This window comes from Camelus ferus, chromosome 32 (assembly GCF_009834535.1).
Source record: "Camelus ferus isolate YT-003-E chromosome 32, BCGSAC_Cfer_1.0, whole genome shotgun sequence".
In the NCBI taxonomy this organism is placed as follows: Eukaryota; Metazoa; Chordata; class Mammalia; order Artiodactyla; family Camelidae; genus Camelus; species Camelus ferus.
The window spans coordinates 10,437,292-10,459,278 of NC_045727.1; the positions used below are offsets into that span (position 1 = coordinate 10,437,292).

At 61.4% G+C, this 21,987-nt stretch overlaps 4 protein-coding genes across 10 annotated transcripts in view; 2 read left to right on the forward strand and 2 right to left on the reverse strand.

The window, feature by feature from the left end:
* The first annotated feature begins 1,568 nt into the window (after positions 1 to 1,568).
* On the forward strand, positions 1,569 to 10,120 carry ESS2 (ess-2 splicing factor homolog). Of its 2 annotated transcripts, XM_032471862.1 has the most exons (11): positions 1,569 to 1,741; positions 2,596 to 2,764; positions 2,857 to 2,958; positions 3,270 to 3,356; positions 4,733 to 4,902; positions 4,991 to 5,108; positions 5,366 to 5,499; positions 6,169 to 6,271; positions 7,129 to 7,238; positions 9,115 to 9,230; positions 9,603 to 10,120. In XM_032471862.1, exons 1-11 carry the CDS (start codon positions 1,607 to 1,609, stop codon positions 9,880 to 9,882), a joined length of 1,524 nt encoding a protein of 507 aa, XP_032327753.1. In that variant the 5' UTR covers positions 1,569 to 1,606; the 3' UTR covers positions 9,883 to 10,120. The 2 variants fall into 2 exon arrangements, with proteins under 2 accessions (XP_032327753.1, XP_032327754.1); XM_032471863.1 differs by lacking the exon at positions 3,270 to 3,356 and having other exon boundaries at positions 1,570 to 1,741.
* A 1,500-nt stretch (positions 10,121 to 11,620) lies between these two features.
* On the reverse strand, positions 11,621 to 12,791 carry TSSK2 (testis specific serine kinase 2). Its single transcript, XM_006185611.3, has one exon. It carries the CDS (start codon positions 12,707 to 12,709, stop codon positions 11,621 to 11,623), a length of 1,089 nt encoding a protein of 362 aa, XP_006185673.1. The 5' UTR covers positions 12,710 to 12,791.
* Positions 12,792 to 15,965: 3,174 nt separating this feature from the next.
* TSSK1B (testis specific serine kinase 1B) lies at positions 15,966 to 17,680 on the reverse strand. The gene has a single exon (XM_014560065.2). The coding sequence runs from the start codon at positions 17,252 to 17,254 to the stop codon at positions 15,989 to 15,991; it is 1,266 nt and encodes a 421-aa protein (XP_014415551.1). The 5' UTR covers positions 17,255 to 17,680; the 3' UTR covers positions 15,966 to 15,988.
* A 1,829-nt stretch (positions 17,681 to 19,509) lies between these two features.
* DGCR2 (DiGeorge syndrome critical region gene 2) overlaps positions 19,510 to 21,987 on the forward strand; it is a 41,596-nt gene continuing 39,118 nt past the window's right edge. For 3 of the 6 annotated variants that reach the window (XM_032471856.1, XM_032471861.1, XM_032471860.1), the window contains exon 1: positions 19,636 to 19,942. In XM_032471856.1, coding sequence (XP_032327747.1) covers positions 19,864 to 19,942 — 79 coding nt within the window. In that variant the 5' untranslated portion in view covers positions 19,636 to 19,863. Of the gene's footprint in view, positions 19,943 to 21,987 lie in introns of all 6 variants that reach the window. The other 3 variants (XM_032471858.1, XM_032471859.1, XM_032471857.1) reach the window with 3 other exon arrangements.

The window sequence follows — 21,987 nt, forward strand, 5'->3', positions numbered from 1 at the left end:
CTTTCAAGGGACCAGTGGCCATGCTGCCCTCCTGGTTTTTCCTTCATCTGCAGCTGTCTCAGGCAGGCTTGCCCCATAGTGACCATGAACGTCGGGGGTCCTTTGGGCCGTGATCATGCACTTGCCTCTAATCTCCATCCTCACCCTGGTTTATCTCTTCTACCCTCTGATTCCCATCCCCGTCCCACATTGACATCCCAGCCCAGGCCTCTGCCCTGTGCTAGACAGTTATATCCAGCCGTCCCTTTGATTACTCCACCTGGAAGCCCACAGCTCCTCTAAGTCACCTTGTCCACAGCAGTCTCTTCCCCTGTGCATCCCAGGTGCATGAGCCAGGGAGCTGGCAAATACCCCCACCCCTCCTCTTCCTCACCCAGCAAACCCAGGCCAACAGCAAGTCAATTTTACCTCCAAAAACAATCCCAGAATCTGTCCTCTCCCAGCTTTACCTGCACCTACCTGATAAAAACCACTGTCATCTCTCACTTTGACTGTTGCAGCTGCCTTCAGCTTGTCCTCCTGCACCCACTCTTGTTTCTCTGTAATTCATTCCCTGTAAAATCCAGGGTGCAAGTCTGAACCTACCTCTCCCCTACCTACAGCAGTCCAAGGGATTCCCACTTCTCCCAGAGCAAAGACAAAACTCTCCTTGGCCCATGACCCATGAGGCTTGTGCAGCCTGGCCCTGTTCCTCTGGCATTGGTCCCCACCCCGCTGGTCCTTGCACTCTGTGTATCCAAAGGTCTCCTCCCGCTGGGTCTTCACACATGCTCTCCCTCCTCCGCCTCACCAATGTCTGCTCATCCTTTGGATCTGCAACCACTCCCTTCCCTGGGGAAACTGCCGCTGGCTGCCTTCTGGGTAGGATGCCCCGTAGAGGAGACTCTTTCCTTGTGCCTGCCTGCTGCAGTTTCACGCTTGTCTGTGAGATGATCTGACTGGTGTCTGTCCTCCGCTGCTGACTGTCAGCTCCATGAGGGCAGGAATCATCACCATGGATTCCCCAGTGAATGCGGGAGTAACTGCCTAACGGAATCATTCTGGGACAGAACATATTTGACATATTTCACACCCTCCTTTCAGGAAAAAATGATCATTCCTCCAAAATGCTTAGGCAATTTTCTGGTCCATTTCAATGAGAATTAGCCTTCTGGGAATTTAGGGACCAGACATTTCTTGCATAAAGTTCGAATAAAAACACTGAAACGCGTATATAATGAGATTTTCTGAAGAGTGTGTTTTTGTTTATAATGTGGAAGCATACGCGGCGATTATTTGCAAGCTATTGGAATTCCAAGGCCTTCCAATTCCGAAGTGCTGGAATTTTTCACGGTTAGCGGGAACGCGCGCCCTTGAGTCCCTCCACCACAGTGCCCCCTGGCGCCCACAGCCTAGACACGCAGGGCCAGAGCGGGGCGGGACGAACACTACAACTCCCATAGGGCAGCATGCTCGGATGACGTCATCACGGAGCGCGGGCCGGCCTGGCTCCTCCGTTGGTCGGCTGACTCCTCCATTGGTCGGCTGCCTCAGGGGCCTGCGCAGCTGGCGAGCCCCGCCCCCCGCCCGTGACGCGCCGCTCCGCTGGGGAAGTGCTGGGATAGCGATGGAGACGCCCGGCTCGCCGGCCCGGGCACTGCAGCTGTCCGCCGCGTCAGGGCCCCGGAGGAAGCGCGCGGCGGGCGAGGCGGGGGCTGTGACGAGCAGGCAGCGGGTCCTGGACGAGGAGGAGTACATCGAGGTGGGACTCGGCGCCGACGCCCGCGTCTCCTGGGCTCCCCGCCCCCGCTCCCCAGGGTCCCAACACCCTCGTCTCCTCGAGGAGGTGGAAGAGTCGAGTCCCTGCGTCGGGGTGTGGACAGTCGGAGGGCCAGACAAACACAGGGCGGAGCGAGGTGTCCTTGCAGTCGGGGAAGGGGGTGGATGTGTTTGTATGATGTGGGGGTCAGGAGAGCAGGGTGTTAGTGAAGCATCAGTAGGAACTTGGGAGGACGCGGCCAAGAGCGTTTCCTGGAGAGCTGTCAGAGCAAGTGCTAAGACCAGGGGTTCTGGAAACAGGCTGCCACTAGTGGCAGCATCGAGTGGTTGGGCCTCCCAGAATCCTTGAAGTAGATCTTAATCCTACCGCAAACCCTCGGGGGGAGGAGCTGGCACGGGGCTCGGAGGCAGTCGCTTAAGTTTGGGAGGTCTCTGGGACATGCAGGCAGGTGGCATGAGTGGACAGCTGGATGCACAGAGAAGCAGCTCAAGAGCAAGGTCCAGCTGGAGGTGCAGAGCTGGGGATGTCAGCCAGTGCTGGTGGTGGGGGTGACAGGCAGAAGTTGTCCAGATAAAGGGTTCAGATTGGGAATAGGAGGTCACAGGTGGAATGAGGTGCCAGTGCCCACACTGGTCCAGCTGGTGGGGAGGTGGAGCCAGCAGAGGAGCTAGAGAATGACAGGTTAGTGAGGGAGCAGGAAGGCTTTGCAAGTGTCCCCCAGCTCTGGGGATCGTTGGGCTGGACAGAGGTTGGGGGCCTCAGCTTGTACATCGTGAACTGAGACGCAGGGGAGAGGCAGACGGAAGCTCTGATGGGTGTCCTGATGCCTCCTTCAGGGTCTCCAGACTGTCATCCAGAGGGACTTTTTTCCCGATGTGGAAAAGCTGCAGGCTCAGAAGGAGTACCTGGAGGCAGAGGAGAGCGGGGACCTGGAACGGATGCGCCAAATTGCCATCAAGTTTGGCTCTGCCCTGGGCAAGATGTCCCGGGAGCCCCCGCCGCCCTGTAAGAGAACTCCCATGGTGTGGGCAGGGCGGGGGCTCCACTGAACTGTTGTCTCAGGCTTTCTCTAACCCCCTACCCTTCTCTTCCCCGAGACGTGACTCCAGCCACGTTTGAAACCCCCGAGGTGCACACAGGCCCCGGGGTGGTGGGTAACAAGGCCCGGGGCCGGGGCCGTGTCCTGGAGGATGGCGATGGTAAGTGAACATCCTCCTTCTGTCTCACTGCTAGGTTTGCCCAAGAACCTGATCCTGTTGGGCTCTGGGGTGTCCAGGGGCAGAACACATCTTGTCCCCGGGGTCTCTTAGCCAAAATGGCGACCTGTGGGGTCTAGGAGCACTGGTCTGGCAGGCAGATCTGAGTCACAGCTCCCAGTAATGGGGAGTCCTCTGAGTCTGCAGTGTGGGAGTCTCAGCTCCCCTCTCCCTGCCCTGCTCGCTGTATGCCCGCCCCTGCCCGGTGGGCATCCTGGGCCTCAGAGAGCTCCTTCCCTTGCTGTTTCTTTAAGATGCCTCGGGGTTTCGTGGTTGCATCTCCCAAGCTGGTCCCTCTCCTGGGCGACTGCTCAGCCAGCCAGCTCCTCCTCTTCCTTCAGGTCTCTGCTCAGACGCTGCCCGTTGGGGAAGCCTTCCTGACTACCCAGCGTAAAGTCACGTCAGCCCTGCACTCTGTGCATTGCTGCCTGGTTCTGTTTTCTCACCTGAGGACACATTTTAAAAGGCATTTCTGTTTGTATACCACCTCTCTCTGCGAGAGCGGTTTCCCTTGCTCTGTCTGCATGGCCTACACCTAGAACAGTGCACGCCGACCGTCTCCAGCACGATCCTGGGGTGTAATGATTCACCTGGACTTTTGCGGGGAGCCTTTCCCAGAAAGAGTCCCGTGAATACAGTGCACAGTGGTCCCTGGGCTCCTCCCAGTCGCTGCTTTGTCAGCGGTGGGATGTGTGCATGTGGACAGAGGTGCGCTTGCTTACCCAGGCTCACATCCATGGCACACATGCCTCTGCTCGCACACTGACCTGATGTTTCCTGCTTCAGAACCCCGCCTTCCACCATCTGCACAGCATCCTGGTGTCCTTGGAGCTTGGTTCTCCGTTGTAGCATGGCATGTGAATCATAGGCAGTTGGCAGAGTCTTTTCTGTCACGTGTTACTTGTTAGAGGATCCAGGAGTCATCTCAATAATCTGAGCGTAGATACCGTGTCATTCAGGTCACAGGCGAAGCCACCAAGGCCCCAGGAGGCAGTAACTTCTGCAGGACTCAGGGTTATTGGTCGTGGGATGGGGTCTGAGTGCCCATTTTTCTCACACTAGTCTTGAACTTTCAGCCACCGTGCTTTGTGTGTGGTCTAGCAGGTGGTAAGTGAACGAGAAACTGCTGGTGGGGAGAAGAGGCAGACCCCTAGCGTGCCCCCCCCACCCCCACGGTCTGCGCTGCACCACCTCAGTGGGGTGCCCTTTCACTGCTGGTTGCCAGGGTGGCCTGGGTTGTGGCCCAGTGCCTTTGACTGTTCCTCCCCACCACTGTCACTGCTAGAATAAAGAGGGTCTTTGCCTTTAGGTCTACAAGCAGGTCACAAAGCTTAGGTGACAGTCACTCACGTGTGGCACAGGGACTAGGAAGAGAGGACATCCCAGGGACAGAGGGACAGCCCAGGGCTCTGGAGGGCTGGCATGGGTTTGGCAGGGTTAGACCCGCGTGGTCCTCCTGCCCAAAGGCTTACTACTGCCTCCCAGTCTAGGTCAGAGACCACACTTCATTGGCATCCAACAGAGGAGGGGCCCCTGAGGACACTGGGCAGCTGGGCGGGAGGGATTCCACCCCAGGTAGGGGTAGTCTGGCAGGGCGAGCTCTCCCCGGATGGACCCGCAGGGTTCCAGCCCTGCTCACAGGGGAGTGCGGATCCCAGGACTGGGTCACTGAAGCTTATGCCGTTGGCTGTTGTGTGTCCCCCCGCCCCCTGTGCAGGAGAGGCTGGAGAGGAGGAGGAGAAGGAGCCCCTGCCCAGTCTGGACGTCTTCCTGAGCCGGTACACGAGCGAGGACAACGCCTCCTTCCAGGAGATCATGGAGGTGGCCAAGGAGAAGAGCCGGGCGCGCCATGCCTGGCTCTACCAGGCCGAGGAGGCGTTTGAGAAGGTGTCCCTGGGTGTAGGGGCGGAGGTGCCCTCCCTTGGGGTCGGAGGGTCCCAGAGTCTGTCTGACCCCACATCCCCTCGCGGCACAGAGGCAGAGAGAGAGTCTCGCACTCCCGTCGGCAGAGCACCAGGCCATCGAGAGCGGCCCGGCTGGCGTGGAGACCTGGAAGTACAAGGCCAGGAACTCCCTCATGTACTACCCCGAGGGTGAGAGGGGGGACGTCTGGTCAGGGGGGTCCTGGTCCTACCCTGAGGGTGAGCGGGGGCACATGAGATCAGAGGGCATCCTGGTCCTACTCCGAGGGTGAGCAGGGGAGCGTAGGGTCAGGGGGGTGGTCCTGGTCCATCTCCCCAGTTCTGTCCAGGCTGTTCTCCGTGGAGAAGTGCTTTTCCTGAGGCCCTGAGCCAGGGTTGGAGGGGGCCCTGCCCTTCCTGATGCCACGGCGTCCCTGCTTCGTCTCCAGGTGTCCCTGATGAGGAACAGTTGTTCAAGAAGCCCCGGCAGGTGGTGCACAAGAACACCCGTTTCCTCCGGGATCCCTTCAGCCAGGCGCTCAGCAGGTCCCAGCTGCAGCAGGCTGCCGCCCTCAATGCCCAGGTGCGCGCGGGGCCACTGTGGTATCACCACCTCTCTGTCTCACTGACTGTCTTTGGGCTTAGCAGAGCATGGCCGCACGGGGGTGCTCGGGGTTCCTGTGTGGCAGGGTCTGGAGTCTTTTCTCAATCTGTAGGGGCTTCCATTGGCTACTGTCTCAATCAGACACGTATGGGTTGGACCTGTGCCAGCTCCTTGGGAGGCAAGGGTATGAGAGGAGAAGGGCAGTTGGCAGCCAGCCCAGGCTGGCCCGGGGGCGGACAGTGAGAGGATGGGCTGAGGGTGGCGGATGGCAGAGGTTTCTGTCCCCGGGAGTTACTGTGCAGCAGTGGCTTTGGTGGTCAAGGGGCCCAAGGGGACAGGCAGGAGGTGGGAAGGCTGTTTTGGAGGCTTTTCCAGGGTCCTAGTGGGAGAGATCAGAGCACAGGTGCCCTGCTTAGCATAGCCTCTGCGGGGCCTGACGTCAGGAGCCCCTGAAGATGGCACCCATGGGGTGTGGCCAACGCCCCGGCCCTGCACTGCCCTGTCCTGCCCTGCGCAGCAGGAGGGGAGCCTCCCTCCTTTCCCTTGGGGCTGCCCGGGGTGGGCAGGTGACCAGTATGTTTCTATGCTCCCCTCCGCGGCCAGGGAGAGTGGGCTGAGCCCCTGACACTGCCTCTCTTCTCGTTCCAGCACAAACAGGGCAAGGTGGGCCCAGATGGCAAGGAGCTAATCCCCCAGGAATCCCCCCGAGTAGGCGGATTTGGATTTGTGGCTACCCCTTCTCCTGCCCCTGGTGAGAAGCGTGCCCGCCAGCAAGCTGGCCTGCTGCTGGGATGGCCTGGGGGGAGGTGGGCTGCCTGGCTGACCCCAGCCACTTCTGGTGCTCCCTGGGTCTGCCCTGTGCCTATGTGACTTGGACCCGGGGTCCCATCTGTGTGATGCCAGGGCTGAGCGGGACTGGGGATGGGCTGGACTCTCAGGCAGGCCCCACCTGAGACGCAGGGCCAGCTGGTCTAGCTGGGTGGTCCTTGTGCCTTGCCTGGGCACCTGAGTGCAGCAGGACAGACTGGCAGGAGCAGCCCCAGGGCCTCAGAGGGTGGCCAGACTGGGGCCTGGAGTGTGGGGAGTCCCATGGGCGCCAGGCAGGTTTTGACTCATGTAAGATGTGTGTGGAAGCTGAGCTTGGTCTGCAGGAGGTTGGGTTCACCTCGGGCCTCAAGAGGTCCTGCAGGGCTGGGTGTCCCCGTCAGTCCTGGGGTGGCATTTCCTCGTTCTAGGTCTCATGTCAGCAGGTGTGTGGCACTTACAAATTAAACCCAGGGTGCACTGCAGGCTCGTGAGATTCAGAGTGGCCTCGGGCCTGTGCTGGTCTCTGTACTCTGGGGCCCCGGGGCGCTGGTGGCTGCGATGTGGCCAGGGCTTGTGAAGGCACTGTGGGCTTGGCCAGGCTGCTTGGAGGTGTGGGAGCCCTGGAAGCCCCCATGAGTTTTCTCCCTTGGGGTGGGGTCCCCTGAGTGGCTCTGCTTCAGGCCCGCAGTGGCCTGGGTTCCGGCATCCTGGAGAGAAGGCCACCTGCCAGCTTTGGGGCTTGCGAGCTGGGCCCCCCCCCCCGTCCCTGGCCTGAGGTGGCTGTGGGCTCTCCGCCTGCAGGTGTGAACGAGTCCCCGCTGATGACCTGGGGGGAGGTCGAGAACACGCCCTTGAGAGTCGAAGGATCCGAGACGCCCTGCGTGGACAGGACACCAGGACCAGCCTTCAAGGTGAGTCCTGGTGAGGTCCCTGCCAGCACGGATGGGGCCTGGCATGGACACAGGGCCTTCGAAGTACCCATAGCTCAGTACACAGAGGGCCCAGCTGCCCCCCGCTCATGTCCAGGCCGCACACCTATGTGAGCTCTGTGCTTCTGCGTAGGATCCGGCACCAAGGACAGGTGTGGCATGTGGGTGTGTTGAGGAAGGACTTGGGGTGGAGTGTGGGCAGGGCACCAAGGTTGGGAGCTGCTGCAGGCCCTCTGAGCCTGCAGGCCTGGAGGACGGGGCCGTCCAAAGATGAGGGGTGTGCAGAGGCGGGCCAGGAGCTCCGACTGCGCTGCAGGCCTGAGGGCCCCAGCATTCTGGGGGACGCGGTTTGTGTCCTCAAGGGCTGTGTGCTTGCAGGTGAGGCCTGTGGTGTGGCCCAGCCCAGCATTGTCTTGAGTGGTGAGACATGGGGTTCTCAAGGCCTGGGGCAGGGAGGGAGGCCCTTTGTGGGTGAGCGGGAAAGCTGGGTGGCAGGTGGTCTCTAGGGATGCAGTGGTCCCGGAAGGTGTGGACGCGTGGGCAGGCAAGGGGGGCCCTAGTGCCACGTAGGAAGGAGGTACCCTGGTCTGCACACCGTTTGTGGGGAAACTGAGTGACTGGCCTAGTTTGGAGGGGGAAGGGGAGGTCAGGATGCTGGGGTGCTGCCATGTCCGGGGGTCGCTGGGGCAGAGGTTGATGGTGTGGTAGAGAACAAGGGGCGCAGGGTCATATCAACTGTTTGGAAACCCCAAAGAATTGGGCATTGAATCTGAAGTTAACATAGGTCTGCAAAGGGTCAGGGTCGTGGGTCCCTTCAGGCACTGGGGTGACAGATCTGAAATATAGAGGAAAAAGCATCAGTCACCACAGCTCAGAAAGTGTGATCACTGGGAGAGACTCAACTTCAGAGAGGAAGCCCAGACCTGCGGGGCGGTGACGCAGGGAGAGCGGGGCGCGGGGGAGGCGCATGTCCAGACATCGTGTGCTGGACCCGGGCACCATGGTTCTCAGTGTCTGGGGCGTGGGGACAGCAGAGAGGAGCCTGCGGCAGTGTGGAGGGGGCGGGGGCGGGGGGCAGTGATGTTGGGCGTGGAGCCCTCCTGGCAGGCGTGTCAGGACTGAGCCGAGGTAGAGGAGGCAGCTCACGCTATGAGGGCTATTTGGAAATAAAGTAAACCGGGTCCTTCATGTGCTACGCAGGTGGAGTTCCAGCAAGATGGAGAGGTTAAATACACAAACAGTGACTGTAAAACTTCAGCATAAAATACCAGTCAGCGTTTAATCTGACATTAAGGCGGGAGAGACTTTGTAAACGTAACAGCGAAGGGAAAAGTCACAAAGGAAGTGGGAGCTGGATTACGCTACGTGAAGGTGTCAGCTTTAAGTACAGCAACAAACCTCAGAAGTGAACCTTAGAGTGACTGGAAAGAAGCTATTGTTAATGATGTTAACACAGTCAATGGAGATGAAGCTTCTGTAGGTGGGAAAGGAAAGGAAAAACCAGGATAAACACCCCAATAGAAACGCAGGCCCAGGATGTCCTCAGGTTCTTTAAAAAATTAGGGAAAGTCAGTAAAGGCAGAGCCACTTGCTCTGGCCATCCAAAGGAAGCGGATCAAAACAAGACCCCTTTCCTGAAGGGTGGCTGCAGGTCCCGGACTGGGCAGTGGCAACTGGGCAAGGGGGCAGGCCCTGGGTGGGAGGGCAGCTTGGGCTGGCTTTCCAGGGTCTTTCAGCGGCCAACAACCATGGCTTGTTGGGATGGCGGCAGCCACAGCAAGAGGCCGCTGCCCCCAGCCGCGTGGACTGCCTGGCATGGGGCAGGCTGCCCAGGCCACCCACACACCTGCTCTTTCAGATCTTGGAGCCTGGCCGCAGAGAGCGGCTGGGGCTGAAGATGGCCAACGAAGCTGCCGCCAAGAACCGGGCCAAGAAGCAGGAGGCCCTGCGGAGAGTGACGGAGAACCTGGCCAGGTGAGGGGCGGCCTTGCCGTGCTGGGGTCTCTCCCTGCCCTGCCTGCCTGGCCCCCCACAGCCTGGACACGCTTAGAACCAGGGTGTGGGGGGTCCTGCGGTGGTCCCTCTGGTCCAGAATGCAGCCCTTTCCACTGGTCTCCAACTGCCTCCTGGGCTCATTGTCCCCTCCGAGCTCCTGTCCACCTTGTTGGGTCGGTGTCATCGCTGCCCCTGGAGAGGGTTGGGGGCCACACCCTTGACCTCAGGTTTGGCCTCACTCTTGTGTGCCAGGCTGTCCAGGGTCCCCAGCCCAGAATGACCACACATCTCCCTCCTGTGGGGGCGCCCGGTTGGGCCTAACCTGCCTCTCTCGCCCCCTTTCCACCACAGCCTCACTCCCAAAGGCCTGAGCCCGGCCATGTCACCAGCCCTGCAGCGCCTTGTGAGCAGGACGGCCAGCAAGTACACGGACCGGGCCCTGCGGGCCAGCTACACACCATCCCCTGCTCGCTCCACCCATCTCAAGACCCCAGCCGGCGGGCCACAGACCCCGACAGGCACACCGGCTCCAGGCTCTGCCACACGCACCCCTCTCAGCCAGGACCCAGCCTGCATTACGGACAACTTGCTTCAGCTCCCGGCCCGGCGCAAAGCCTCCGACTTCTTCTAGGGCCAGGCCTGTGCTGAGCCCACAGGCAGCTCTCTGCCTAGCAGAGGACTCCGGCTTTCTGGAGACCCAGGCTTGGGCCAGAAGCAGTGAGCGTCCGGGAGCCACAGAGGGAAGGTGCCAGGCTGGCAAGGGATCGTCCCCGTGGCCCTCGGGGTGCACCTCAGGCCCCACTGATATGTTTCTACTGCACCCCTGCCTGTTTGTATTTAACCGTCAGTAAAGAGCACGCACAGTCTGCCAGGCTGCCTCCCCACCCTGCCGCCTGCACGCAGGGGCCTCATGCCTGCACCACACACCCTGGACGGCTGGCCTCCTGGAGAGGAGGCCGCTGGGTGGGGTGACCCTTGGAGGCCAGGGTGTCTGGGCCATCCTGCCACCGCCTACATTGCTCCCTGAGGTCCCCCTGGGGCTCGGGACCTGCCTTCTGAGCCAAGCTCCTAGCCCCTTGGCTCCCCCACCACCGTTCTCCCCCTCTGAGGGAGGGGTGGGGCCCTTGCAAGTTGTGCCTCCTCATTCATCTGGGGTTCTGGGCCCGGGTCCGCAGCCTCTGGCCGGGCCTGGCCTGTGTGGTTTGCTGGCGGCCAGGCTGTATGTGAGGCTGCTCCCTCAACAGGAAGCACCTTCCCAGGGCCTCAGCCATCACCTCCCAGGTACCTGGCTTCCGGCTTAGGGTGGGGGCAGGGCTGTCCCCATCTCCTCCACCTACCTCCGCCTGCCACATGCTGCCTCGTCCCCAGCCTCACTGTGTTGTCATCCAGCAGCGGAAGCCCCAGTCACAGTAACCTGGGCTGTAGGGCCAGAAGCAGTGCGGCTGGGCTTCATGTGGACGTCAGAGCACCTGTGCACCCCAGCAGGCACTTGCCTGGGGGTGTACCCTCCTGGGTCCCACCCCCCAACCCCGGCCCAGGGGCTTGGGGCCAGCTCTTCACAGGGAGGTGGGCTGCTTCTAGATGTGTCTCTTTAGGCCTCGGGTGGGTGGAGTTGTGCTCAGAGAAGAGTCTCTCCTGCTTTGAGCATGTGCAGCTCTGCTCCAGGCCATCCTCATGCTCCCTGGAGGCTGCCTAGGTGCCTGCTGGCCCCCAGGAAGTGGGGAGGCAGGGGCCTGGGGGGGGTGGAGGGGAGGGTCACATAGTGGGCACAGTCCAGGCAGGGCCACCCAAGGCCAGGTGCTGACCACCCTGAGTGCTTGGCTGGCACGTGGGGAGTGTGCAGGGGTAGCAGGGGCGGGTGACAAAGTGGTGTGGGCCACGGGAGCAGGGGCAGGGGCAGGGAGGGAGCGCTGCTGAAAGGCTTTGGCTTCATGGTCTCCCACCCCAACCGTGGGATGGAAGGGAGTGGCGTCCAGGAGGGTCTCCTGAGGGCAGGGCCGGAGTTGGTAGGGGGAGGCACTGGGCTGGACAGGTCAGGGAGACCCGTGGGGGCCTGGCAGGTGGGCCGCCGGGACTCCCCTTGCCCACAGGCCTCACTAGGAGTCCGCCTGGGCCCCGCGCCGCAGGGAGGGTGGCTGCTGAGTCCTAGAGAAAAAGACTCCTCGTGGGGCTGTATGCATTCTGCGGTTTATTTCTGGTCAGGAATGAACGTCTTTGCTACTAAGTGGAAGAAAGCTAATGGAACGTAATCAAAATAGTGGTTTAATTGACGGATTTTACTTGTTCTTGCACCTGTGCCTTCTTCAGCTCCTACCTCCTACTGAGCTCATGGGCGCTCAGCGCGCCACGCCCCCCGGGCCCTCTGCACACTAGGTGCTTGCCTTCCCCACCTCGGCTCCGGAGACGTGGTGGTCCTTCGCCCTGGAGGTCTCGGCCAGCCGGTCCTCCAGACGGTCCTCCAGCCGGTCCTCATTCTCAGGCACCACCAGCAGCCGGTGCTGGGTCTTGGCCCCCAGCTTGTGCTCGGGCCGGTGCTCAGGCCGTGAGCCTGGCCGGGTGTCCAGCTTGCACTCGGCCCGGTACTTGCCCTCGCCCTCCCTCTTGAAGGAGGCCGAAGACATGGCTTTGGGCTTGGGGGGCTGCAGCCACGCGTGGCTGAGGATATCGTCAATGTGCAGCCGCCTGCTGACGTCAGGCTGCAAGATGCGGTAGATGAGGTCCTTGCACTCACCCGTCAAGTGCTTGGAGCGCGGGAAATCCACACGGTGCTCCTTTTGGACGCGCAGCATCTTCTTGATGTCAGAGTCGTCGTACGGCATGGAGCCACAGACCATGATGTAGAGGATGACACCCAGGCTCCAAATGTCGTACACCTTGGGCTGGTAGGGGATGCCCTGCAGCACCTCAGGGGCCGCATACGCTGCCGATCCACAGAAGGTCTTGCTGAGGACAATGCGGCCGCTGCCGTCCCGCAGGCAGCGCTTGGAGAAGCCGAAGTCGGACAGCTTGATGTTGAAGTCCTTGTCAAGGAGAAGGTTCTCACACTTGAGGTCTCGGTGGACGACATCTAGGTCGTGGCAGTACTTGACGGCCGAGGACAGCTGCCGGAACATCTTGCGCGCTGTGTCCTCGTGCAGGGCGCCTCGGCACTTGATGAACTCCAGGAGGTCGCCCTGGACCCCGAGCTCCATGACGATGTAGATGCGCCCATCTGAGGTCTCAAAGATCTCGTAGGTCTTGATGATGGAGCGGTGGTTGACGGTCGCCAGGATGTCCATCTCCCGGGGAAGGAATCTCTCCACAAAGTCGGTGGGTGTCTTCTTGCGGTCGATGATCTTGACCGCCACGTTGAACTTGAGGCGCTCGGAGTAGGCGGACTTGACTTTGGCGTAGGAGCCCTTGCCCAGGTTGATGCCCACGATGTAACCCTTCTTCCTCAGGACCGCGGCATCGTCCATGGTGCCCGGAGCGGCCGGCGCCACTTCCCTCTACATCCCCTCCCCACGCGGGCCAGCGGGCATTGTCCTCATTTGCACTATGGGGAGCCGTCTGGCCAGGCTGGGCCTGCGCTTGGAGGTGTGGAACGCCCAGCATTGTCCCCGCATGACTTCAGCCTGTGAAGTCACAAAGCCAGGCCACCTGGAGTAGGGACTGGGTGGGGGACGGGCCCTGGAGCCCTGGAAGCCAGGCTGGCCTGGCAAGAGTGCTGCTCCCCGCCTGCTGGGAGGAAGTGCCGCCCAGGACCGTGGTAACCCTTCCTGCTCCCTCCTTGCTGTGCTGTCCCGTCCACAGTCAGGCCCAGGGGCCCTCAGGTCCAGCCAGCGTGCCAGCCTTTTACCCAACTCCCTCTCCTGGCCATGGGGACTGACCCTGCAATGGTCCTTGCCCCACAGATGCCCATCTGCAGCTTCCTTGGTGTGTAGAGAGCACCCCCTCTTGGGCTTGTGTCTTCAGAATCAGCTGTGCCTGGAGGGACTGCCCTGGTCTGGCTGGGCCGGTGGTTCCAGCCTGAGGGATGAAAGCGGCTGCTGTTAGGGGTGGGGAGCTGGGCATGCCTGGTGGGGGAGGGAAGCTACGGTGCTATGAGTGCCCAGGACCCTGGGGCTGGCAGACATGTGTTCCAAGGGCGGGGCTGCCTGGAGTCTGGTAGAAGTGATGAGGTCCTGCAGGGAAGACCTTGGGAGAGGGACGGGTGTTGTGAGAATGGCTTAGTCCCAGAGTCAGAGGAGAGGAGGAGGGGTGAGGTGGCACCTGGACCCAAGTCATGTGTTAAGATGGATCCTGGCAGAGGGCAGAGAATGGGCTCTGAGGAGAGCAGAGGCCAGTGCCTGTGACCTGGCAAGAGGAGGCTGGACCAGGGTGGGCCAGGGGAGGGGACAGGCAGGACAGATTTCTGGGGTGCTGGCCAGTGAGTGGGTGGGACCTGGGCAGAGCCTTGCTGCTGAGGGTCCTGGGGGTCGTGGGGGTTGGCAGGACCCAGAGCATCGACTGTTGAGAGCAAGCACTTGGGTGGGGAGGGGTCCGGTCCTGAATTCTGTCACCTGGGACCTTTGTGAGCTGTTGGAGCCCTGGGAGGGCGCACCACTGCCGCATCTCTTAGACTGTCTATTGCACCTGGAAACAATGTGAAAACCTGTGTGTTCTTGGTTCGGGAAAAAGGGTCTCTGTAGCATCTCCTCAGGTACTTTGCAAGCCCTGCTGTCCGGCTGTCCACATAGTGCGTGGCCAGGACCACTGTGCTGTCTGCTCTGTGCTCAGGGAGGACGGGGATGTCCTGTTTCTGGGTAGGTGGGAGGGAGGTGACCACGGAGCCCGCAGGCAGAGTGGCCAGTGGGCAGGACATGCATGGCCACAAGCACGGCCACATGGACACACCTGGAGCCAGGGCAGGCCCTAGCAGGAGGTCCATGTGGAAGGTCTCAGCAGCATGGCCAGGTCCAGATGCTGTCCTTTCTCCAGGGGAACTTGGGTGAAAATGACCAGAACTTCACTCCTTTGTGTCCCAGAGGGGCCAGCTGCAAGGACCGTGGGCCAGGACCCAAGAGCTCTGCACTCTCCCAGCCTGCCTCCCACATCCCCAGTGCTCTGTCTGGGGCACCCAGCACGTCTGCCCTCTTGGCCACGTCCACCACCTGCCTTCCCATTGGTTGTGGACCCTGCTCCTCCACATCCTGCCCTTGCCCAAGACATGCATGCTGAGTGGGGCCGGTGCCACTGGTGCACTTAGGGTGGGGGTTAGATTGGACCAGACCCCCAGGGTACCCCCAGCTGTGGGCCTTTGGTCCGAGACCTGCAGCCCCTCGGACGGCCTCCTTGGAGCTTCAATCTTCATCTCTCCAGCTGCCCCATGGCTCTAGGCATGGACAGGGCCCTGCCTTCCTGGAAGCCAGGGAGAGTCACTGTCATCTCCACAGTGTGAGTGCCCGGGGGCTGTGCTGTGACACTGAGGGACACTGAGATCAGAGGTCAAGCCACATGGAGCAGGACAGGGACTTCAGTGCACATGAGGTCTGAACGAACAGTGTGGCCAGAGTGTGCCAGGGCAGGGTTGGAGGGAGCAATGCAAGCCACCTCCCCAAGCACAGTTATGGCACATATGTGGTGGGGAGATGAGGGAGGAGGCTAGGAGGCCATATCTGGGAGGACCTCAAGGGCTAGGCATAGGGACCCTTCCTGCAGGCAGTGGAAGCCAGACTGGGTGCAGGAAGGGGGCTCTGGCCGCTGTGGGAAGTCATGGGAGGGCAGGGATGGAGGCCCAGGCAGTGTCTGGGCCATGACACACAGGACAACAGAACTATGAGGATACAGAATGTGTGGAGGTAGCTGTGGGGAGATGGGGGAGCTGGCAGAGAATTGGGCTGGATATGGGGCGGGGTGCAGAGAGGGCAGGTCTGGGGCACTCGGTGGATCTCACCTCTCCCAAGACCCCAACACAGACTGGAGGAGAGGTGACTGTCAAGGTTCTCGTTTTCTTGCTGTGTTAAACCTACAGGTCCACACGAGGCTGTTCAGAGTGAGCACAGAGCCGGAAGAGAACGTAGCTGCCGTGGCACAGCCGGGTGGCCTTGGCAAGAAACAGCAGAGTGGGCCCCGTGGCACCCAGCGGCCAGTGATGCTCACTGTGAGCCTGCTCCCTCTGCGGACACCAACGGCCACACCGTCAAGCATGAGGACGCCTGTTCTTCCTACTCACAGTGTCAGCATCTCCATTCTGGCAGGGAGCGTTCTGGGGACAGACTGGGACCAGAGGGGACAGGCAGGCTGCAGTAGGGCTGCTCCTGGACGGCGGGGGGAGGGGGGGAGGGCTGGAGGGAAGAGCAGAAAGATAGAGTTGCCCATGGGGGTTTGGGGGGAGCTCATGGGAGGCTGGCCGCCTGCCCTCTGCAGGCCCCTCCCCACTGCAGCCTTCTGGGTCCTCCCTCCCCCCGCCCCTGGCCCGCATCCATCTTGCCCCACCCCACCTGTCCCCTTTGGGATCTCCAGCCTAGCGCGGCACTTGGGGGCCTCCCTCTCGAGGCAACATCTTCCTTGCTCAGCTCTGCTCTGGGCCAGGGCCCGTGGTCACCACCAGGACCGGGCACACAGGGATGGCTTTTCCCGAGCTGGGAGGTGAATCGCAGCGCCATCTGAGACTGGGGAGCAGGGGGAGTGCAGGATCCTCTCCCTGGACGACTGGAGCCAGTGGGGCAAAGACATTCACCCCAGAGTCTGCACTAATATAGTGATTTATTGCTTCTTTAGTCACGTGGGTTACCAAGTTCAAAGGGAGGGGAAGAAACTGACGAAAATAGTGGCTCATCTGGGCCTGTCTTCTTTCTTTGGCTTCTCTGGGGCTCAGGCTCCAAGCTGTGAGCTCTGGCTCGTTCCCTGCCAGCCTCCGGGGCTGCAAAGGGCTGGCTAGGTGTGCGACTCGGAGGCTGTCGTGGAGGCCCTTCCTCTGTCTCTGTGCTGGGCTGCTCGCTGGCGATGCCTGCAGCCTCCGACTGCCTCGACACCTGCACCTGCAGTGGCTCCTCCTCAGGGCTTGTCTCGGGCTGGGCCTTGGGCCGGGCCTCCTCCTGGGGCTCCAGCTTGGTGGTGGACATCTTGTCAGAGCCAGGTTCAGGGGCCCAGGGGGGCTCAGGGCCCTGGGAGCTCTCCCCCTCCTTGTTGATGGCTGCAGAGGACAGGACCTGGGACTTGGGCTGCACCCAGCAGTGGCTGAGGATCTCATCGATGTGCAGCCGCCGGTTGACATCGGGCTGCAGCATGCGGTAGATGAGGTCCTTGCACTCGCCCGTCAGGTGCTTGGAGCGCGGGAAGTCCACGCGGTGCTCCTTTTGGATGCGCAGCATCTTCTTGATGTTGGAGTCATCGTAGGGCATGGAGCCACAGACCATGATGTAGAGGATGACGCCCAGGCTCCAAATGTCGTACACCTTGGGCTGGTAGGGGATGCCCTGCAGCACCTCAGGGGCCGCATACGCCGCCGACCCGCAGAAGGTCTTGCTGAGCGCCAGCCGGCCGCTGTCATCCCGCAGGCAGCGCTTGGAGAAGCCAAAGTCAGACAGCTTGATGTTGAAGTCCTTGTCGAGGAGAAGGTTCTCACACTTGAGGTCTCGGTGGACGACGTCCAGGTCATGGCAGTACTTGATAGCCGAGGACAGCTGGTGGAACTTCTTGCGAGCATCATCTTCCTGCAGGGCCCCCCGGGTCTTGATGAACTCCAGGAGGTCGCCCTGGACCCCGAGCTCCATGACGATGTAGACCTTGCCGTCAGATATCTCGAAGATCTCATAGGTCTTGACAATGGAGTGGTGGTTCAGCAAGGCCAGAATCTCAATCTCCCGGGGAAGGAATTTCTCCAGGAAGTCTGTGGGGGCTTTCTTGCGATCGATGATCTTGACCGCCACGTTGAACTTCAGGCGCTCAGAGTAAGCAGACTTAACTTTTGCATACGAGCCCTCTCCCAAATTTATTCCCATGATGTAGCCTCGTCGCTTGAGGATGGCCGCGTCATCCATGGTGCCGGGAGCGCCCGGTGCCTCTGGGGCTGCCCTCTACATCCCTGCGGGACATGGGCCAGCGGCGTCCTCATTTACACTGGACAGAGTCCTCTGGGCTGGCCGGGCCTGCCGTCCCTGCCTCCTAGAGGCCAAGACTCTGGGGTGGAATGTTCAGCATTGTCTCCTGGGTGACTTCAGTGGGTGAAGTCACAAAGGAACGGTGCCCTGGGGGAATGAGGCTCTGGCCTGAGCAACTTGGACTCGGAACCCTGGAAGGCTGGCCACTGGGCTGCAGCAGACTAGAGACCAGTGGAGTGTGGCCTTGTGCTCAGTGGGGACCCAAGGTAGGAGGGGGCTGTGGAGAGCACATTGGTTGGCCCGTGTCTCCAGACCAGGGCCAGGCCAGCCTGTGGAGCCATGGGCTGCTTCCTGCAACCCAGAGTACCCCTGAAAGTCTACGGCAGGTGGTCCCATCAGCCTGGATCTCAGCAGGAAACAGGAGACACACTGGAGCCCGGGCTGTCTGAGGAGGGCTCGGTAAGGGGATGGTTTACGAAGGTGGAGCAGAGTGTAGGGAGTCCAGGGCAGTAATGGAGCCTGTAAGAAGGGAGGATGCTCGCTAGGGCCTGGGAAGAGTAGTGCAGGGAGAGCCACCTTGAGAGAAGCAGTGACCTCAGGTGAGGCTGCAGGACCTCACAGGGAGGGAGCTGGGTCTGAGAACATCCCTGACCTCTCTGCCTTCAGCCCTGGACACCTTTGATGGTGTCCATGCAGCAGGGCTGAGAAGAAGGGAGGTGGGTCAGGAGGGGGAGGCAAGGACTACTAGCCCTGTAGCCACTGCAGTTTAGGAAGCCAGGCCTCTGCCCTCTCCCTGAACAGTTTGGCTGGACTTTTCACTTCCCTGTGCTGCTTTCCTCATCCAAACCCTCGTGGGCTTGCTTCTCCAACAGTGGCCCTGCGAGGGGTGGGATGGGTGGGACAACTGGCAGGGATTTGTGCTCTTGGCTTTGAGTTCCCTCCTGGGGGTTTGCCCAGCGGCTGTAGCCCTGGCAGGCTCCCAGGGCAGATCTGGGGCTGAAGGCAGAAGACTGGGACTGGATCCCTCTGTGAGGGCAGCAGCTGCTCCTGGGATTGCTCCCTAAGGATGTGTGAACAGGGCATTGTTGGACAGGGGCCACTGTTTCTGCCAGCAGCGGGGCGCCTCTGCTGTGGGCCCCCTTTGTCTAGCATCCACTCCTGGCCACGCCCTAAGGCAGCAGGAGCAGACAGGTCTGGCCTAGCCTTGGGATTGACCTTGGTCCCATCTGGCCAGAGGGAGTGGGTGCCTCTCTCAGATGGCCCTGAGTGTCACGGGCTGGAATCCTGGGACCCTGGGACCCTTGAAGGGGCTTGGGGTGACTGCTCCTGGGGAGTGACTTGGTGGGCTGGAGGTGGGCTGGGCTGGGTGCCACCAGCCTTGGCCCTCCCCCCTCTCTCTGCACCCATGGGCCAGGCCTTGTGTGCGTGGCTGGTGGTCCTTCCTTTGGACAGCTCTCTTTTGCTGAGGACACCCCATCTGTTGTGCTCCTCCCACAATGACAGGTGCAGGGCCAGCGCTGGGAGCGTTGTCCCCAGCGGCTTCCCTCCGTGCAGACGGGGCCTGCGGAGGCAGCAGCTGTGCCCGCCCTCCTCCCCCTCCCCCTGGCTGGGCAGGGCCCTTCCTCCAGAGGCCGGCTTTGCTCTCAGTTCCTAGGATGTGGGCTTCCCTGTCTGTTGGCGCTCCTTGTATGACCCTCCTTGAAGCTGCTTCCTCCTCCGTTTGAAATATCTCAGTGTGTGTGCCAGCACGGCCACACCTGCGTGCTCCTCACGGCGTGGAGCCACCTCCAGAACCTCCTCAGAGAGTCTGGACCCCTCCAGTTTTTCTCATCTCTCTCCGCTGCCGTTCGGCCTTAAAAAGACCACTTTGGGGCGCGCTCTTGGGCTGCTGACTGGACCTGAACCTGCAGGTGCGCGAGGTGTGAAGACCTGGTGTCCCAGGACGGGCTTCACCTGGTTCCCCGCCGCCGGGTCTCCGCACGCCCCACCCCGGGATCGCCAGCCTTGCCAACCCTGCGCCCCCTCTGTGCCCCGCCCCCTCCCCTCAGGCCCCGCCCCGGGCCCTCCTGCCCCGCCCCTTCCGTGTCCGTCATCTCTGCCCCACCGCCCCTGTCTTTCGGAGGCCCCTGCGCTCAGGCTCCTCCCCCGGGCCCCAGCTCTCTGTTCAGCCAATGGAGCCCCTGACTTCTCGTAGTCCCGCCCCCACTGGGCCCGCCCCTCAGCCATCTCCCCGCCCTGGGGCCTCGCCCCTTTGGGGCACTGCGCATTGGGAGAGCGCAGGCCCCGCCCTCGCCCGGCTCTCATTGGCCAGCACCGGCGGCGCGGGCGGGGGCGGGGCGGCGCGGACCGAGCAGGACGGCCGCCATCTTGCGTGGAGCCGGAGTCGGAACCCGCGGCTGCGGCCGAGAGCGCGCGGCCCCCGGAGCCCCCGCCCGCCGCGTCCTCGCCCGGTCCGGCCCCGGCCCGGCCCGACCCGACCCTCGGCCCGGCCCGGCCCGGCCTCCCCGCGGGGTCGCGCGTCCGCCCCGGGGACGATGAACGGAGGATAAATGGTGCCCAAGGCAGACAGCGGTGCCTTCCTGCTGCTCTTCCTGCTGGTGCTCACGGTCACCGAGCCGCTGCGGCCAGGTGCGCGGCAGGGGCGGGGCGGGGCGGGCGCGCCGGGACCTCCACCCCGCCTCCCCGCGGGCCGGCGCCTCGGACCTCGGGGACCCCCGGACCCGTCGCGCGCTGTCGGCGGCAGCCAGGGCGGCGGGGTTCGGCCGGGGCGGGGACCATGGGGCGCCGGCGTCTGCGCCCTGGACGCCTCTGGCTGGCAGTCCCGGGAGTGCTCCGGGGCTGTGACCCTCAGATGCTGTCTTCGTAAGGAAGCCTGTGGTGGGGATCGGGCTCGCTCGCGGCCGCCGAAAGGTCCTCTGCCTGTTCCTGACGTACCCCCTCCTCCAGCGAGAAAATCAGATCCCCAAATGCAGGGCCGAGTTATCCGCCAGGCGCTGGAGGCCGGGTGCTGGGGGCCCGCGGTGCTTTTAGTGGCCTGCAAAAATGTTTTCTTTTAAAACCAGCAGGAAAATATCCTGAACTTTCAGGTCAAAGGAAATGTAACGTGTATATGTAAATACATTCGTCTGTACACCAATGCAGTTGAAAAGTGTGATTCTTAATTTTTTTCACGGAGGAAGGGGCCCAGGCAGGCAGATTGCCGGGGCATCTTCTGTGGGTGCTGTCAGACCACGGCTGTAAAGGCAGCAGGGGGTGAAGCGGTGTGCAGCCCTCGGCCAGGTCCCCACTAGGCTTCTGCCCAGGGCACGCTGCACCTCTCCCTGCCACCTTTACCATCTGTGTAGAGTGATCTGCCTCCTCGCAGTGCCTATTTGGTGGCCAAGGCCCTGGCCCACACTCAACCTGGAGCTTCTCTGGGCTCCCCATGTAGAGCTGGCTGTTCACTGCTGTTGGTGTTCTCTGGGCGGCGAGGTGACTGGTTGTGGGGTGGTCTTGGTAGGAACGGAAGCCAGGAAGAGGTCCCCCTGTGGAGGGAGTACTGTATGGGCTCTTGCGGACCAGGGCCAGTGGACTTGTGGGTTCTAGTGATTAAGTTCTGGAGAAAACATGTTTACTCCTGTGGAGAGGTGGAAGTCATCCTGTCTGACTTCTGGGTCCTGGTTTTGGACATTACGTTTCTGGAGTCTGAGGGGTGAAGTCACATATCACATCTGTCTTCCTTGGGGTGCCTCTGGTGCCAGGTCCGGCATCTCCTGCCTGGATGATGGACATGACCAGTGTCCCCAATTCCTTTTCCGCCTGTCCACATATCCTGCCAGCTGGCCAGTGCAATTCAGAAAGCGTCTGGGCATGCTTGCCACCTGTCTGTCACTAGGAATCCTCCTGTGGAGAGAATACACCCTCCCTGTAAGAGTGCTGATCAGGTGTGGAAGCAGAGGCTGGGTGTAAATCAGTCCTGAGGCAGGCGACAGGGGTGGCCAACCGTTTGCACCTGTGAGGCAAGAGACGACTTCAGGAGACCTGGCTCTTAGGTCTGAGTTGGGGTAGGGAGATGGCTTGGGTTGAGGGAGCAAAGGTATCCTTTTCATCCCATGACTCTCCAAATCAAAACTTTGCAGCAGCCCCTGGTGGTGTCTTGAGTTGCCCTGCAAAGCCCAAGGGGCACTATCCTGCGCCCTGATTTTGGTTGGGCAGCGAGGTGGGTCTCACTCTAGGTCACAGTGTTCTCCTTGTGTGCCCGTGTGTGCTCTGTGCTTCAGGCTGCTGGCTGGTGCCTGTGAGGAGGGCTTTTCTGGTCTTTTCTGGCCTGCATGCTCTCTTGGAGTCCTGGTTTAGACCCACGCTTGGGTGTGAGGAGGGCGGCAGGCAGAAGCTGCTTCCCAGGAGGAGGGAGCCCTGGAGGACGGGGGCTCAGCCACTTTCGGCTGCTCTCTGACATAGGCTAGGGTGTGAGGCCTTCCCCAGGGTGGGAGCAACAGGAATGTGCAGAACTTGACCTCTTGCCAGAGTTTTCTTTTAAATGCATGTTTGGTCTCATTTGATTGAGGATATGTTATATGCCGGGGACCATTCAACCCCCAACACTGGTACTGACTGAGCTGGTTGAACTCTCAGGTGATCCTTGTGAGGTAGATCCTGTTACTGGCCCCATTTCACAGGTGGGGAAAATGAGA

Coding starts and splice junctions, on each gene's coding strand:
- ESS2 (XM_032471862.1), top strand. CDS start 1,607: ATGGAGACGCCCGGCTCGCCGGCCCGGGCACTGCAGCTGTCCGCCGCG. Junction 3,357..4,732: donor AGCTCCTCCTCTTCCTTCAG/GTCTCTGCTCAG, acceptor CCCCCTGTGCAG/GAGAGGCTGGAGAGGAGGAG. Junction 9,231..9,602: donor GTGACGGAGAACCTGGCCAG/GTGAGGGGCGGC, acceptor TTTCCACCACAG/CCTCACTCCCAAAGGCCTGA.
- TSSK2 (XM_006185611.3), bottom strand. CDS start 12,709: ATGGACGATGCCGCGGTCCTGAGGAAGAAGGGTTACATCGTGGGCATC.
- TSSK1B (XM_014560065.2), bottom strand. CDS start 17,254: ATGGATGACGCGGCCATCCTCAAGCGACGAGGCTACATCATGGGAATA.